Raw genomic sequence first — 14702 nt, 5'->3', positions numbered from 1 at the left:
TACCATGTCACGATACTTAGGTGCCGACACCATGTATACATTTTCCAAACATATTGCTCACCATATGTCTGCTGTAGAGAGACAAGGGAGCATGATAAAACAACGTTTGATCAGTCAGGGAATGCTGAAAACATGTTGGCTCACTTTAAAAAAAGAAGATGGAGAACAAGCTATAGGATGAAAAATAACGCTGTTTTGGTGCAGGTAGCGCCAACTAGCGCTAGCTAATGCTAGGCCTACCTACAGTAGCACCATTCATTTTTTGTGTGCAAATTAATAGTTTGAGACAAATATGAAAATTGCAGGATTTGTTAATGGCTATTGTCAAATTAACCATGACAAAAAAGGTAGAGGACATCAATTGATTTATGACACGTTGAAATACCAACCTTTGTGTGTCTGTCATTCTATTCAAAGCAACACGTTTCATTCAGTCACTAGACTGTTGCTCAGTTGTACAGTACTCCATAGGTGAGTTAAGGAGCAGAATAACATAACAAGCCTTGACCTCCATCCAGGAGAATGAAAAGACAAGTATCTCTTTCTCGCACACGCCGCAAGGGGATCCTAGGGCCTCGGACTCAGACTGGGCAGTATGTATGTGTGTGTCAGACATTTGAACAACTTCAACAATATAAGGAAATGCTTGCAAGTAAACCGATCAATGAAAGAATGGTATAGATGATTTTCAGTCACCTGACTGGGGTTGGATGACACTCCTGTGAGGCTGGTAAACTAATGACTGTGATTTTGTTTTTACCTAATTTGAACGAATAAAACCATTTTTAAACGTCAAACCTGAAAGTGGTTGCAGACAGTATTTACCTTTTCTAGCCAGAGGACAGCTAGAGGGTCGTGTGGCTGGCTGCCTCTGCACATCCAGTCAGACTCCGAGAGAGACTGGGTTAAAAGTGCGGTCACAGGAGAATAGCTCCCTGTGGTGGGGTCCTGTAATGACCCTAGGGAGTATAGTAACACACATACTCTCTGTCTGTGAACCTGGGGTAGCCCTGGAGAGAGAGGCCTGCCCTGTGGGTGACTGGGCTGGCTGGAGGTAAAATGTGGAGTGGATGAATGTGTTATCTCCTTATGCTGACCCCACCCCCCCCATGGGACCAGTTCCCTAGCCTCTCCCACATACCGCCAGTGTCATTCATACGGTGCCAAAACGGCGTTATTAAAGCAGGAAAAGAAGAGAGGAGAGGAGCCAGTCTCTGGCCCAGGTTCAAACGTTATACAGCTGGGACCTGTTATGTTTCAGGCACACTGCCCTCTCCCTCCTCTCTGGTCTGGGCTATAAATACATTATGGTTGTCTTCCTATAACCAGGGACTGAGGTTTGATTTGGCAGGGGAAAACATGATGGATGAATAACCGTGGGAAGCAGTGAGAAGGCCTTGTGTCTGTGTTGCCCACCTGTCTTGGTGTCCAAGAGGCTCAAGGTGTTGCTGCCTGGTACTTCAAAGCATCCTCTCTCTCTACTAGCATCCCCTCTCTGATTGTATGCTGGCGGTCGTCGCCAGTGGCATTTACATGAAAAGAGACAGACTGGCTTAGATGTATAAGAAAACAACAGGTATTGAAGTCAAATCAAGTGTTATGTCACTAGCGTAGACAACAGGTGTAGACTAAGAGTGCAATGCTTTCATACGGGTCCTTTTCCAACAATGCAGATAAGAGTGGAGCAATACCAACTAGCCGCCATCAGCTCTCAGTAGTAGGGGAAACACTGCTGGTGGTATTCCACCAGTCCAGTCAAACTGACGCTTCAAACACACCGACCGCGCTGTTGCATTTTGGTACACCAGAATTATATTCATTTCCAATGAAACGCTGCGTTTGCCTTGCAGCATTGCGTTGCAGAGGCGGTTGCAGTATGTTCGGGGTGTGGTGCATACGTTGGATTTATAGAAGGTAGGCGTCAAACTGTATGCGTAGATGGCTTGACAGAAATGGTAGCAGAAGGTGAATGTTGAACTTTTGTTGCACACATATCCAGATGATGCTGCTTACTATTTTGCACTATGACGCTGTCGGTGTGTTCGAAGCATTACTGAGGCGACTGTGTGTGTGTGTGTGTGTGACGCTGCCCCAGCCATGTGGCTCCCCCCGCCACTCCACCCCAGGTGCAACCAAGGTCAGGCTCCTCTACCATGATGTCTCTCTCCCCTCCAGTCCTCCAGCTGAGAGGTGGGCAGGCCTCCAGCCACCACAAACAGACGGACACTTCCATTTCCTCCAGATGATTTTCCTAGGAACTTTAACACTCCCCAACGTCGGAACGTAACTTTATCCTCCCGCTGGCATTCTGATCTCCTGGGCAGTCAAATGCTCCTGGCGGAGGGATGGAGGGAGGATAGACTGGGCTCATTCATTCATGGCCAAGTTTTTTTTTGTGGGAAACTAATCCTGTTTTGTTAGCATTCTTTAGCTATACCCTCATAGGTTTCACTTTTCCCACCGGTGGCATGGCCTTGTTATGGGACCCCGGAGTGAGATCTCATGCAGTTAGATTTTTTTTTAAATAAAATAAAAAACAAACTTTGCTTGTGTACAATTCATCACAATGTCACATTTTTAATGAGTTCAGTTGGTTCAAATGATTTTATTCAGGAGTACAGTTATCGCAATGTTTGTTAAAGATGGAAATAAACAAATGAATGTCTTAAGTTTGGTTTCTTACTAGCCCTCTCCCCCTCTCTCCAGCCCCCCAGCCCTATGGACCAGGCAGGGAAGATGAGAGGCCAGGGGTATGGTGGAGTCAACCCCTACTCTCAGCAGCAAGGCCAGGGGCAGGGCCCTCCTCCTCCAGGGGCTCAACAGGGTGCCTCATACCCAGGCCAGGGCTACGGACCCCCAGGGTCTCAGAGATACCCCATGGGCATGCAGGGACGCACCCCCGGCGGCATGGGTGGCATGCAATACGGACAACAGGTTGGTAACGTTTTTCTGTTGATCCTGCTCTTTCGCCCGCTCTCTCTCACGCTTTCGCTCGCTCTCTTTCTCGGTCATCATATCCTCTGTCATCACACTTCCATGCAGTCACGGCTAAAATGGGTCTGTTAGTTTGATAGACAGTCGCAGGCCTGTTGGGTGTTCTAAGCACCCTGTAGAGAAGACAAGTCCTGTCTCATTGTTACCTCTCACACAACCGCCACTTCAGGTGGGTTTGATGCAGGTCTTTTCTGCAACTCCTCATGTTTTCTTTGAATCCTTGAGAGGGTAAGTGCCCTGCTAGACACCACACAGCTTTTGTTTTCATTTTTCCCTCACCGGACTTGCTAGGCAAGGTCAGCTGCTCTTTCGAGTTACCAGAGAACAATACAACACCAATGTGCTGTGTTGTAAGTAGAGGTCGACCGATTATGATTTTTCAACGCCGATAACGATTATTGGAGGACCAAAAAAAAGCCGATACCGTTTAATCGGCCGATTTTTAAAAATAAAAACAATTAATAATAATTAAAAAAAAATATTTGTAATAATGACAATTACAACAATACTGAATGAACACTTATTTTAACTCAATATAATACATCAATTAAATCAATTTAGCCTCAAATAAATAATGAAACATGTTCAATTTCGTTTAAATCATGCAAAAACAAAGTGTTGGAGAAGAAAGTAAAAGTGCAATATGTGCCATGTAAAAAAAGCTAACGTTTAAGTTCCTTGCTCAGAACATGAGAACATATGTAAGCTGGTGGTTGCTTTTAACATGAGACTTCAATATTCTAAGGTAAGAGGTTTTAGGTTGTAGCTAATATATTCTTTATAGGACTATTTCTCTATACCATTTGTATTTCATAAACCTTTGACTATTGGATGTTCTTATAGGCACTTTAGTATTGCCAGTGTAACAGTATAGCTTCCGTCCCTCTCCTAGCCCCTACCTGGGCTCAAACCAGGAACACATCAACAACCGTTACCCATCGCTCCACAAAATACACGGCCCTTGCTGAGCAAGGGGAACAACTACTCCAAGTCTCAGAGCGAGTGACGTTTCAAACGCTATTAGCGCGCAACCCTCTAACTAGCTAGCCATTTCACATTGGTTACACCAGCCTAATCTCGGGAGTTGATAGGTTTGAAGTCATAAACAGCTCAATGCTTGAAGCATTGCGAAGAGCTGCTGGAAAAGCGCACGAAAGTGCTGTTTGAATGAATGCTTACGAGCCTGCTGCTGCCAACCATCGCTCAGTCAGACTGCTCTACTAAATATCAAATCATAGACTTAATTATAACATATTAACACAGAAATACAAGCCTTTGGTCATTAAGTTGGTCGAATCCGGAAACTGTCATTTCGAAAACGAAATGTTTATTTCAGTGTAATACGGAACCGTTCCGTATTTTATCTAATGGGTGGCATCCCTGAGTCTAAATATTGCTGTTACATTGTACAACCTTCAATGTTATGTCATAATTACGTAACGTTCTGGCAAATTAGTTCACAACGAGTCAGGTGGCCCAAACTGCTGCATATACCCTGACACTGTTGCAAGAGAAGTGACACCATTTACCTAGTTAAAATAAATTCATGTTAGCAGGCAATATTAACTAAATATGCAGGTTTCAAAATATATACTTGTGTGTATTGATTTTAAGAAAGGCATTGATGTTTATGGTTAGGTACACGTTGGAGCAAAGATTGTCCTTTTTCGCGAATGCGCACCGCATCGATTATATGCAACGCAGAACACGCTAGATAAACTAGTAATATCATATACCATGTGTAGTTATAACTAGTGATTATGATTGATTGATTGTTTTTTATAAGATAAGTTTAATGCTAGCTAGCAACTTACCTTGGCTTACTGCATTTACGTAACAGGCAGGCTCCTCGTGGAGTGCAATGAGAGGCAGGTGGTTAGAGCGTTGGACTAGTTAACTGTAAGGTTGCAAGATAGAATCCCCGAGCTGACAAGGTAAAAATCTGTCGTTCTGCCCCTGAACAAGGCAGTTAACCCACCGTTCCTAGGCCATCTTTGAAAATAAAAATGTGTTCTTAACTGACTGGCCTAGTTAAATAAAAAAAATAAAAAATGTTTTTAAATAAAAAAACGTCCAAACCGGTGTCCTAAAATACCGATTTCCGATTGTTATGAAAGGGCCGATTTCTAGTTAATTAATCGGCCGTTCCGATTTAATCGGTCGACCTCTAGTTGTAAGTGTTTTTACGTACAGGAAAGCCTCGCAAGAGGCCACTCCACAAATTTCTTGTTAAACTATAGTTTTGGCAAGTCGGTTAGGAAATCTACTTTGTGCATGGCACAATACATTTTTCCAACAATTGTTTTACAGACAGATTATTTCACTTAATTCACTGTATCACAATTCCACTAAGTTGACTGTGCCTTTTAAACAGCTTGGAAAATTACAGAAAATGATATCATGGCTTTAGAAGCTTCTGATAGGCTAGTTGACATCATTTGAGTCAATTGGAGGTGTACCTGTGGATGTATTTTGTACCTTCAAACTCAGTGGCTCTTTGCTTGACATAATGGGAAAATCTAAAGAAATCAGCCAAGACCTCAGAAAAACATTGTAGACCTCAAGTCTGGTTCATCCTTGGGAGCAATTTCCAAACGCCTGAAGGTACCACGTTCATCTGTACAAACAATAGTACGCAAGTATAAACACCATGGGACCACGCAGCCATCATACCGCTCAGGAAGGAGACGCGTTCTGTCTTTTAAAGATGAACGTACTTTGGTGCGAAAAGAGCAAATCAATCCCAGAACAGCAGCAAAGGACCTTGTGAAGATGCTGGAGGAAACCGGTACAAAAGTATCTATATCCACAGTTAAACGAGTCCTATATCGACATAACCTGAAAGACCGCTCAGCAAGGAAGAAGCCATTGTTCCAAAACTGCCATAAAAAGCCAGACTCTCGGTTTGCAACTGCACATGGGGATAAACATTGTACTTTTTGGAGAAATGTCCTCTGGTCTAATGAAACACAAATAAAACTGTTTGGCCATAATGACAATTATGTTTGGAGGAAAAAGGGGGAGGTTTGCAAGCCGAAGAACACCATCCCAACCGTGAAGCACAGGTGTGGCAGCATCATGTTGTGAGGGTGCTTTGCTGCAGTAGGGACTGGTGCACTTCATAAAATAGGTGACATCATGAGGAAGAAAGTTGTGTATATATTGAAGCAACATCTCAAGACATCAGTCAGGAAGTTAAAGCTTGGTCGCGAATTGATCTTCCAAAATGGACAATGACCCCAAGCATACTTCACAAAACCCTGACCTCAATCCTATAGAAAATGTGTGGGCAGAACTGAAAAAGCGTGTGCGAGCATGGAGGCATACAAACCTGAGTTAGTTACACCAGCTCTGTCAGGAGGAATGGGCCAAAATTCACCCAACTTATTGTGGGAAGCTACCTGAAACGCTTGACCTAAGTTAAAAAATGTACAGGCAATGCTACCAAATACTAATTGAGTGTATGTAAACTGCTGACCCACTGGGAATGTGAAAGAAATTATAGCTGAAATAAATAATTCTCTCTACTATTATTCTGACATTTCACATTCTTAAAATGAAGTGGTGATCCTAACTGACCTAAGATGGAATTTTTACGAGGATTAAATGTCAGGAATTGTGAAAAACTGAGTTGAAATGTATTTGGCTAAGGTGATTGTAAACTTCCTACTTCAGCTGTATGTGTATACAGGGCCTCCTTGTAAAACATATCTTCGTCTCAATAGGACTAAGATAACCGTGTCTTAATGTAGCCCAGGGGACTCAACACCCCCCCCCCCCCCCCTTTGACAATTGTTTTGTACTGGGCTGCATTAAATGGGTCCGCAGACCATGAGTTTGAGACCCCTGATATAGATTGTAAAGACTCTAAATCTGTGGTTACATTGCTGTTTGTCCTCTCTAGATGGCCGGCTATGGGCAGCAGGGTCCAGGGGGCTACGGTCAGCAGAGCCAGGGCTACTACGGCCAGCATGGTCCCCCACCACACGCTGGTCAGCAGCAGTCCCCCTACCCCCAGCAGGTCCACACCTCCCAGGGTCAGCCCTCAGCCCAACACAGCCAGCCTGGGGCCCCCGGCCCCTATCCCCAGGGCCAAGGGCCTCCGCAGGTGGGTCCACCTCAGATCCAGCCGCCCTACAACCAGGGGCCGCAGCAGCAGAGCCAGGCCGTGCCTCAGGGTCAGGGCCCCCAGCCCAGCTACCCTCAGCAGCAAGGACCCCAAGGGCAAGGGCAGCAGCCTCCACAGCAGCAGCTCCCCTCGCAGCAGCAAGGACCCCCCCAGCAGCAAGATAGGGTGGCCCCTCCACAGGCCCAGCCACCCCCGGGCCATCAACAACCCCCTGGTCACCAGCCCTCTCCAGGCCACCAGCCACCCCCTAGCCATGGTGGGCAGCAGCCACCCACAGGCCATCAGCCCTCCACAGGCCCCCAGGGCCACCACCCCTCTCCAGGTCACGGTGGACCCCCCCAGCAGCAGGGTCAGTCTCAGCAGGGCCAGCCCTCACCCTACTCCCAGACCCCACCCCTGCAGCAGTCGCCCTTCCAGCGGTTTCCACCTCCACCGCAGGTAAATCACCACTCCCCCGTTGAACTAAGACCTAGGCATAGCTTGGGGAGCTAACGTAAGTCGGCAGGGTTACACGTCAGGACGATGTCTTTTGATATGGAAAAAGGAAGTGTAGGTTCCTCAGTCTACAGACGATCATCTGTTTTTCCTCACCCTTTTTCCTCCCTCTGTCTTCAGGAGCTCTCCCAGGACTCGTTCAGCTCCCAGTCCAGTGCTCCCCCCTCCAACCAGCCCATGACTTCCACTAAGAGTGGAGCAGAGGACAGCATGCAGGGACGGCCTTCTAGCTTACCGGTGAGCCCTCCCAAGACATTAACGATCTGTCACTCAACACACACATACACACATTCTATCATTCTACCACTACAACAAACACTACCTCCCTGACTGTCAACTCAGCAGACCTCTTTCCCAGCACCTTATTTTAGCATATCCACCTCCTCCGGCCCAGCCCCCTCTGTTGGACTGGCTGCTGGCTGAGTTGACCTTGACTGTTCACATGGTAATAAGCTGGAACACAAACACACACACACGTCACGGTCTTTATAGACTCTCTCCTGGGTTGACAGTTATTCTGACGTGAGCGTTCCCTTCACACTGCAGGGAGGAGCGGTGAATCAGGTCTCTGAGAGGTAAGGAGAAAGGGCAGGTTGGTTGAGCTGTGGGACGAACAGAGGAGTTGAGTTGAGCAAAAGGCCACATTTACTGAAGCACAATTAACCTGTCTCGAGAAGCAGGTGAAAACATGTTCGTGAGGTAAATAAAAAGTGATTTATATTTGATATTTTTCACTTTGAAATTGACCTTTTATTTCACCCCTAATTAATTAGCAAATGCTAATTCAAAGATACCGGATTATGAAAGGAAAGGGTTTTGAACTTTCACTACTTCTCTCTCTGTGTGAAAAAGCATAACACTCCAGTTGAGGTCAGTATCTGTGGTTGTTTATAGGTTGAGACAGAGAACACATATGACCTCATTCAAGGCGGCAGGGATAGAAAGTGAAAAATTAGATCGTTAATGAGATATAATGAGAGAGAGGGGGAGCGATTGAGCAACACGCGCTAAGGATGTGTTTCCCTCTTATTTATCCTATTTATTTATCTCGGGACTCAGCCATTGGCCAAGGAGGTTGTGTTTCCTGGGGATTCCCCCCATCAGCTGTGTGTGATTGGCTATGAGAGCCATTCATCTGGCAGAGGTCTGGACAAGCAGATTCCACATTGCCTGCCGCCCCCTCCTCCCCCTACCTTCCCCGTGGAGTGCACATGACAGAGTGTGCAGATTAGTCCCGCCAACTTTAGCCATGCTGCCTTTCAGCCTGCCACACACACACACACACGGCTGACTGGCTAACACCTCAGCCAGAACAGTAGAGATACAACACTGATCGCCTCAGCCATATCATAAAGCCAGTGTTGCCTTAGCCAATGCCAAATGATAGCCCAACCAGAACAGAGCACATTGCATAATTATAAACCACCAATGTCAGGTAGGTAGCTTTAGGGCAGCTTAGGTCTACTGCCTTTTAAAATGAAACTTTTGAAAAACTTAATTGTTCACACAATGTGGAAATTTCCATTTGGTTTCACCATAACATTTATGGTGAATTGATTTAACTTTAGCAAGGCAACACCTCCTCAGCCGTTGTACAAGGAGACTGGTCTGCTTGATCCAGGTGCTGACAACCAGTGTTTCTGTCTGCTGCATATTCCTGTGGGAATTCACAAGACTAACTGACAGACGGGAGTCAAGCCCTGGTAGCACAAAAACAACCAGCATGAGAAAATGGAAAAACAGCCAGGCAGCGAGGTTGAAACCAGATGGGCGAGTTGAGCTGGTTCCTCGTTTGTTTTCAGCCAGGTTGCTAACGGAACTGCAAACACTCACTCTCGCTCGCTCTGTGTTCAACATACTGTGTTGTTGCACATACCGCACTCTTCTTTTAATACGGTTTGTATTTAACACTGTGTTATCAGATCTTCAACCAAAACCTAATATTACATTAAGGGAAAATTTGTGAACAAATAACACATCGTTGATACTTATTTTCTTTATTTAATGAACAAAGTTGTGCACCACCCAATGCCCCAGTGTGAAAGGTGATTTCCCCCTTATACCCAATAACTGGTTGTTACCTTTAGCTGGCAATGACTGCAACCAAATGCTTCCTGTAGTTGTTGATCAGTCTCACATGGCTGTGGAGGAATGTTGGTCCGCTTTTCCATGCAGAACTGCTTTAACACGGAGACGTGTGTGGGGTTTCAAGCATGAACTGCTCGCTGCAGGTCCTGCCACAACAGGTCTGGATTTTGACTAGGCCATTCCAAAACTTTTGTTTGCATTTCAGCCACTCTTATGTACGACTTTGTGTGTTTTGTATCATTGTCTTCACTTCAGCTAAGACGGATGGCCTGACATTCTCTGATGCAGAGCAGAATTCATGGTTCTTTCAGTGATTGCAAGTCGTCCAGGCCCACAGGCAGCAAAGCATCCCCAAAAGCATCACACTACCACCACCATGCCTGACTGTTGGTATGAGTTCATTTCTGTGGAATGCAGTTTTTGGTTTTCACCAGACATAACGGGAACCATGTCGTCCAATAAGTTCCACTTTTGACTTCCAGGAGTCTTGACGATCATCCAGGTGCTCCCAGGTGCTTTTTGGCAAACTTCAGCTGACTTTTTGGACTACTTGGGTCCTGTCATGCATCAAGACCATGATCCAAAACACAAGCAAGTCTACATGCAAATGTCATAAAAGCAACAACATTTTAGTTTTGTAATGGCCTAGCCAAAGTCCTGACGTAAACCCAAGATGACCACGAGGTGAGGTCGTCTGGGGACTCTTTCCAGGCTGTGAGAGAGAGGATTTAACCCTGCTTAGGTGGCTCTGATCCTGGGTCGTCTAGGCATCGGCTTGGCCTCGGGTTGGCTCCAGGCAGAGACATACAGGGGTCAGGGGGTCACTACTGTAGGAGCATAAGTTGAAGTCCTCTGGGTTATATGGATATTGTAATATAATTTACAAGGCCCATAGTTGACACATAAAACCCCAGACCTACACACAACACTGTGTGTGTGTGTGTGTGTCTGTCTGTGTGTGTGTGTGTGTCTGTCACTGTGTGTGTGTGTGTGTGTGTCACTGTGTGTGTGTGTCTGTCTGTCACTGTGTGTGTGTGTCTGTCTGTCACTGTGTGTGTGTCTGTCTGTCACTGTGTGTGTGTCTGTCTGTCACTGTGTGTGTGTCTGTCTGTCACTGTGTGTGTGTCTGTCTGTCACTGTGTGTGTGTCTGTCTGTCACTGTGTGTGTGTCTGTCTGTCACTGTGTGTGTGTCTGTCTGTCACTGTGTGTGTCTGTCTGTCACTGTGTGTGTCTGTCTGTCACTGTGTGTGTCTGTCTGTCACTGTGTGTCTGTCTGTCACTGTGTGTGTCTGTCTGTCACTGTGTGTGTCTGTCTGTCACTGTGTGTGTCTGTCTGTCACTGTGTGTTTGTGTGTCTGTCACTGTGTGTTTGTGTGTCTGTCACTGTGTGTTTGTGTGTGTCTGTCACTGTGTGTCTGTCACTGTGTGTATGTGTGTGTGTGTGTGTCACTGTGTGTGTCTGTCACTGTGTGTGTGTGTGTGTGTGTCTGTCACTGTGTGTGTGTGTGTCTGTCTGTCACTGTGTGTGTGTCTGTCTGTCACTGTGTGTGTGTCTGTCTGTCACTGTGTGTGTGTGTCTGTCTGTCACTGTGTGTGTCTGTCTGTCACTGTGTGTGTCTGTCTGTCACTGTGTGTGTCTGTCTGTCACTGTGTGTGTCTGTCTGTCACTGTGTGTGTCTGTCTGTCACTGTGTGTGTGTGTGTTTGTGTGTCTGTCACTGTGTGTCTGTGTGTGTCTGTCACTGTGTGTCTGTCACTGTGTGTGTGTGTGTATGTGTGTGTGTGTGTGTGTGTCTCACTGTGTGTCTGTCACTGTGTGTGTGTGTGTGTGTGTGTGTGTGTGTGTGTGTGTGTGTGTGTGTGTGTGTGTGTGTCTGTCACTGTGTGTGTCTGTCACTGTGTGTGTCTGTCACTGTGTGTGTCTGTCACTGTGTGTGTCTGTCACTGTGTGTGTGTGTCTGTCTGTCACTGTGTGTGTGTGTCTGTCTGTCACTGTGTGTGTCTGTCTGTCACTGTGTGTGTGTGTCTGTCTGTCACTGTGTGTGTCTGTCTGTCACTGTGTGTGTCTGTCTGTCACTGTGTGTTTGTGTGTCTGTCACTGTGTGTGTGTGTGTGTGTGTGTCTGTCACTGTGTGTGTGTGTCTGTCTGTCACTGTGTGTGTGTGTCTGTCTGTCACTGTGTGTGTGTGTCTGTCTGTCACTGTGTGTGTGTGTCTGTCTGTCACTGTGTGTGTCTGTCTGTCTGTCACTGTGTGTGTCTGTCTGTCACTGTGTGTGTGTGTTTGTGTGTCTGTCACTGTGTGTGTGTGTGTGTCTGTCACTGTGTGTGTTTGTGTGTCTGTCACTGTGTGTATGTGTGTGTGTGTGTCTCACTGTGTGTCTGTCACTGTGTGTGTGTGTGTGTGTCTGTCACTGTGTGTGTGTGTGTGTCTGTCACTGTGTGTCTGTCACTGTGTGTGTGTCTGTCACTGTGTGTGTGTGTGTGTGTGTCACTGTGTGTGTGTGTGTGTGTGTATGTGTGTGTGTCACTGTGTGTGTGTGTGTCTGTCACTGTGTGTCTGTCACTGTGTGTGTCTGTCACTATGTGTGTGTGTCTCTCACTGTGTGTGTGTGTCTGTCACTGTGTGTGGGTGTGTGTGTGTCTGTCACTCACTGTGTGTGTGTGTCTGTCACTGTGTAGAGGGGGAGGGTAGCGGTCTCAGTGTTGTCAATGTCAGGCAGTTATTTCACTTTCCCTGGAAGTGACACTTCCTCTCCATGTCAGCCCTCTGTGGGAATGGGAAAGTCTCTCTCCCCCCTTTCTTTTTTAATCTTCTCCTTGCCCTCTGAGAGTTTCTTTTGTACCCCTCTCCCAATGTGGGGCTAATCCCACTGACACTCCCACTGGTCTTGGTCTTTTGCCCCCGCTGCTAAGGATCCTAAGGACTCGGTGTGTGGGCACTGACTGACTGAAAGAGCTCTGGACTAGAGAGAGGCGGAACGAGAGAGGGGAAGGTCACATGTTGGTCACACACTCGCTCTCTGTTGTTTTTCCGCCCTCTCTCTTTTCATCCCTCCCTTCCGCTTTTCCCCCTTTCTCATTAACAAGCGTTTCATCTGAAGTAGTTGATTCAGAACTTATACGATTCAGGGTCTGTGTTGTCCAGCGTGTTTGTGTGCAAGAGGAAAGCCCAATTGGGCCCCACCCTTAGATTCCTTCACACAGGAACTTGTGGCTTGCATCACTGTTAGCGGACCAACCCCATCTCCCAAACAGCCCCCATGACCTATAGTGTATGTTCCAAGTTCTCTCTACTCCTCTGCAGCAGTACAGCTTGTTTGTGCGACACAGCTCTGGCGCATTCTGCCTAGCTAGGCCGGACCACTTTTTCTCTCTCACCCTACTCAGCCCCAACCTTTCTTTTGGCTTTTGTTGGTTTGGCCAATTTTTTAAAATTTGAATAGTAGGCAATGTAACCAATCACAACCCTCCTTTTACATCATTGCAAGTCCTGCAAATCGATTATACACATTCACTCTGTTGGTAATGCAGACAAATCCGATCAGAACTCTAAAGGTAGCAGAGAGCCTACTATGGAACTTCAATTAGCCTGTAGATTATATTATGTCCAACAAGATGTTGAAACATTTACCCATTCAGAATGTCCATATTTTCAATAAATTGAAAACATTTGAAAAAAATTTGGAATCAAAATACTACTCTTATTACAGAACAAATGATTATTTTACAATGACGGCCAAACCCTCCCCTAACCCGGATGACGCTGGGCCGATTGTGCGCCACCCTATGGGACTCCTGATCCCGGCCGGTTGTGATACAGCCCGGGATCAAACCAGGGTCTGTAGTGACGCCTCTAGCACTGAGATGGAGTGCCTTAGACCGCTGCGCCACTCAGGAGTCCATATAAAGCTTCATATGACACGTTTGCTTTGTAGCACGTACTCCATAAAACATGGAGTCTTAAAGGAGGCCCGGTAATGCCAAAATGTCATAAATATGCTAATGTTGATTATTTCTATATTATGCTTTTAGATACAAATGTCAACAATCCTTCCTCCAAAGGACCATTTTATAGATTAAATGTTGTGATCATGGTATTTTTTGTCCTGGTTTTGTAAGGAATCACCCTCTGTCTCTGTGTGTGTAAATCAGCTTCGGCTCAGCCTTATTTTGCGAACCTCTCTCTCTGCTCTGCCTGTCGTTGCAGTATTCAGTGTCCTGGGCGTATTTCCTGTTGCTATTCTGGGGCCAGAGCTTCCTGTGCCCACGTGTCTTATTCAGATTCCTGGGTTGACTGCCTCTCTCGGTTTCTCTACTCTTTTTCTCTCACCCCCCTCTGCTCCCTCTCATTCTCTCTCTCTCGTACGTACATGGTTTTTAATTAATATACTTGAGAAAATTCAATCTGCTGATAATGTATTGTTTGAATTTGCCTCAGTGAATTGTTTTGGAGCTGGCTAACCCAGCCTGCTTTTTGCTCTTGTGCGCACACTCTCTCACACACACTCTCACACACTCTCTCACACACTCTCTCACACAAGCACGCCCCTCCCCCCTCCATTTCTGCTAGGCTGAGCTAGTTTTTCAGCACAAAGGCAGTGGCTGACTGCAGCACTGTCTATCCTCTCTGCTCCCTCTTTCTCTGTGGTGGTTGCTTGGACAGGGGGATTTTAGATGCACCAAAACAGCTCATTAAATTTTAAGTAATGCTCTTTTAGATTAAACCACCTTTTGTTGTTCTGCTCTGAGAAACGGTGGTTGGGTCAGTTAGTGAAGGGCTTTGGCAGCGCCCTCTAGTCTACTTTGGGTTGTTGCTGGGTGTCTGTCGTCGGTGGGAGGGGCGTTGCTCTGGAGAACAAGGCAGAGAAGCAAGCAGTCTGAATCAAATAAAATCACACTTTATTTGTCACATGCACCGAATACACCTGGTGTAGACTACTGTGAAATGCTTGCTTATGAGCTCTTCCCAACGATGCAGTTTTAAAAATAAAATGG

At 46.2% G+C, this 14702-nt stretch overlaps 1 protein-coding gene across 4 annotated transcripts in view; it reads left to right on the top strand.

Annotated features, from left to right (window-relative positions):
- Window positions 1–14702, top strand: part of LOC110488185 (AT-rich interactive domain-containing protein 1A) — a 68404-nt gene that overhangs the window by 27009 nt on the left and 26693 nt on the right. For all 4 annotated transcript variants that reach the window (XM_090227929.1, XM_036971647.2, XM_036971646.2 and 1 more), the window contains exons 2-4: window positions 2707–2934; window positions 6899–7561; window positions 7739–7855. In XM_090227929.1, coding sequence (XP_090084055.1) covers window positions 2719–2934; window positions 6899–7561; window positions 7739–7855 — 996 coding nt within the window. In that variant the 5' untranslated portion in view covers window positions 2707–2718. The remainder of the gene's footprint in view (window positions 1–2706; window positions 2935–6898; window positions 7562–7738; window positions 7856–14702) is intronic.

This window comes from Oncorhynchus mykiss, chromosome 30 (genome assembly GCF_057628025.1).
Source record: "Oncorhynchus mykiss isolate SJ-2025 chromosome 30, ASM5762802v1, whole genome shotgun sequence".
Classification (NCBI taxonomy): Eukaryota; Metazoa; Chordata; class Actinopteri; order Salmoniformes; family Salmonidae; genus Oncorhynchus; species Oncorhynchus mykiss.
The sequence above is the reverse complement of the archived record's forward strand: the minus strand, read 5'-3'. Positions and strand labels throughout refer to the sequence as shown.